A 2,307-nucleotide genomic window follows, 5' to 3' on the forward strand; every position below is an offset into this window, starting at 1 on the left:
TAGAGAATGTCCACTTAATATCGTCCCCAACTGTATTCTGATAATAATAATCATGATTACTGATTGCTAATTATTATTATTATAAACTCTACTACTAACGATAGTGATAGAATTTCTTCGAGATGTGAAAGCTCAAAGAAAATGAAATTGTGTGGTCGAATATTAATTCCACTTTGAATTGCTTCCACTTAATATTATTCCCGACTGCACAGACTTATACATAGCAAGGCTAGTATAAGTTTCCATGTGACCCGGCCGCTAAACTCGATTCGAAAACCGCGAAACTGGTTCGTGGGTTATCGATACCCGATGAAATATCGATTTTTCCCGGAACAGTCATCCTTACCGAGAACAATACGTACTCGACGTCTGGTTTATGACATATTATCCTATTCAGATCGCGGCAGGGCGCACCGCGACGCATTGTGCGAACGCACGCGTTTACAAAGAGGCCCACTTTTCCATTCCCATAATTCCCAGCGAAGAGAGGAATAAATAAATAAAAAAAAATACATCGAAGGTAGCTCGTACCTGATATACTGGATGTATCCGTGTCTGGCGTCTTCGAGCAGGAACCCCGGGTTCCGCATCTCGACGCTCTCGAATACCATCAAGTCAAACGCATGCCACGGGCCAGGAGGTGATCCGTAAACTTGTCTCGCTAGCACGAGTCACGATGATTCGATCACTCGGATCTAGAGAACACTGCACCCGCGGATCCGTGCACAGACCCGGTGCGACGAGGAAATCGCACCATGCCCGATAATTTCCGCGTTTTACCAAGAACCGTTCGTCAGTACAAAAAAACACCGAAATAAACACGTGAAAATTCGACAGAACGAGATTGAAGCAACGCGTGACCGGCAGAAGGAACGTGAAAGATACTCCCTCGATCCGACGTACGCGAGGCAACGGAGGCAACTGAAGTGCGAAACGAAACGTGGAACAGTGGGAGTCCGGTTCCCCTTCCAAACGACTGCCCCCACCGCGCCAGCCCCGAACGACCCTACCCTAACCTAGCCGGACCGAAACGCGACTCGGTCGATCGTGGAAAGCGTGGAAGTATGGAAAACGGAGGGAAGGACGCACTCCATGGCACCATAACACATTTCCGTCCTCTGTTTACGATTCTATCTGTGTACAATGCGTTGACGCACGCGCCATACATTCGAATGTCTAGCTACTATCCCTTATCTGGTACTTCGGTCCTTATCACGATCCGGGATGAATCGAGATGTCCTGGCAAGTTGAGAACAAAGCTTGCGAAATGTAGATAAGGAGGGACACTCGAAGGGAGACAGGAATTATGTATCGCTCGGATTTGTTACACGATGGAAGAACGTGATTTACTTTCTTCTCCGCACCCTCCTTGGGGTGCATTCGTAGGGCAGAAAGCAGACAGACTCAGCATTTAATTTAGTGAAAACTAGAAAATAAATACGATCATATGCAACATGATATTAAATATAGTTTTAATATTTAATTAAAACTATTTATATTTAATTTTTAATTATTTAATTTAAATTTAATATTTAATTAAAACTATTTGATAATAAAAATCAAACATCTATCAAAAACTAATAAGCATATCATCATTTTCTAACAAAAAAATTGTTTGATATATGAGACGTTTGTTTGGAATTGTGATATGGAATATAATATCAAATATGGTTTAGTTATTTTAAAATTTCATTAAAATGATGATTTTAGACAATCAAATACATTTATCAACAACTAATAACTATATCACAATTTATTAACGAAAAAATTGAACGTTTTCTTAGAAAATCCATGCATTTGCAAAAGTTCTCATCGCAAAACACCTTGTCGGTCGAACTATGTAAACTGTAAAGAGTAGAGACCAAACAATCCTAAGTTTCCTAAGAACTGATCACACAAAACTAATCCATGGCCATCTGATATCGCGTGACAATTCGAACAAATGCATTTACTGTAATGTAGATATAACAATTTGAAATATTCTTCAGAACTGCCCATCGCTAAGTAACGCAATAAATTCATTTAAGATATCAACAAATCTGAAGAAAGCACTTAAACTATAATCACTCAACTACAATGATTTCGTTTATCAACGAGATTTGACTCAGCAATCTTATTTAAAGTTCTGTAACAAGTAATATCCACGTCACTATTATAATACTAGAATTACTATTACGTCATATTATTTAATCAAACGTTATTCAATCAAATTTTTATCAAAACGTGTATCATCGATTTGTGGCGTTTCTGTGCTCGCGAATACAAAGGAAGACCTTGAAGATTTTCTGTCATGCGTTTCACCCTCGA

General features: G+C 39.4%; 1 protein-coding gene across 1 annotated transcript in view; it reads right to left on the bottom strand.

The window, feature by feature from the left end:
• LOC108621953 (Protein phosphatase Slingshot) overlaps positions 1–933 on the bottom strand; it is an 88,788-nt gene extending 87,855 nt beyond the window's left edge. The window contains exon 1 of the mRNA XM_018019564.2: positions 532–933. Coding sequence (XP_017875053.1) covers positions 532–611 — 80 coding nt within the window. The 5' untranslated portion in view covers positions 612–933. The remainder of the gene's footprint in view (positions 1–531) is intronic.
• Positions 934–2,307: the final 1,374 nt, after the last annotated feature.

This window comes from Ceratina calcarata, unplaced genomic scaffold (genome assembly GCF_001652005.2).
Source record: "Ceratina calcarata isolate Rehan_Ccalc_2016 unplaced genomic scaffold, ASM165200v1 scaffold110.2, whole genome shotgun sequence".
NCBI lineage: Eukaryota > Metazoa > Arthropoda > Insecta > Hymenoptera > Apidae > Ceratina > Ceratina calcarata.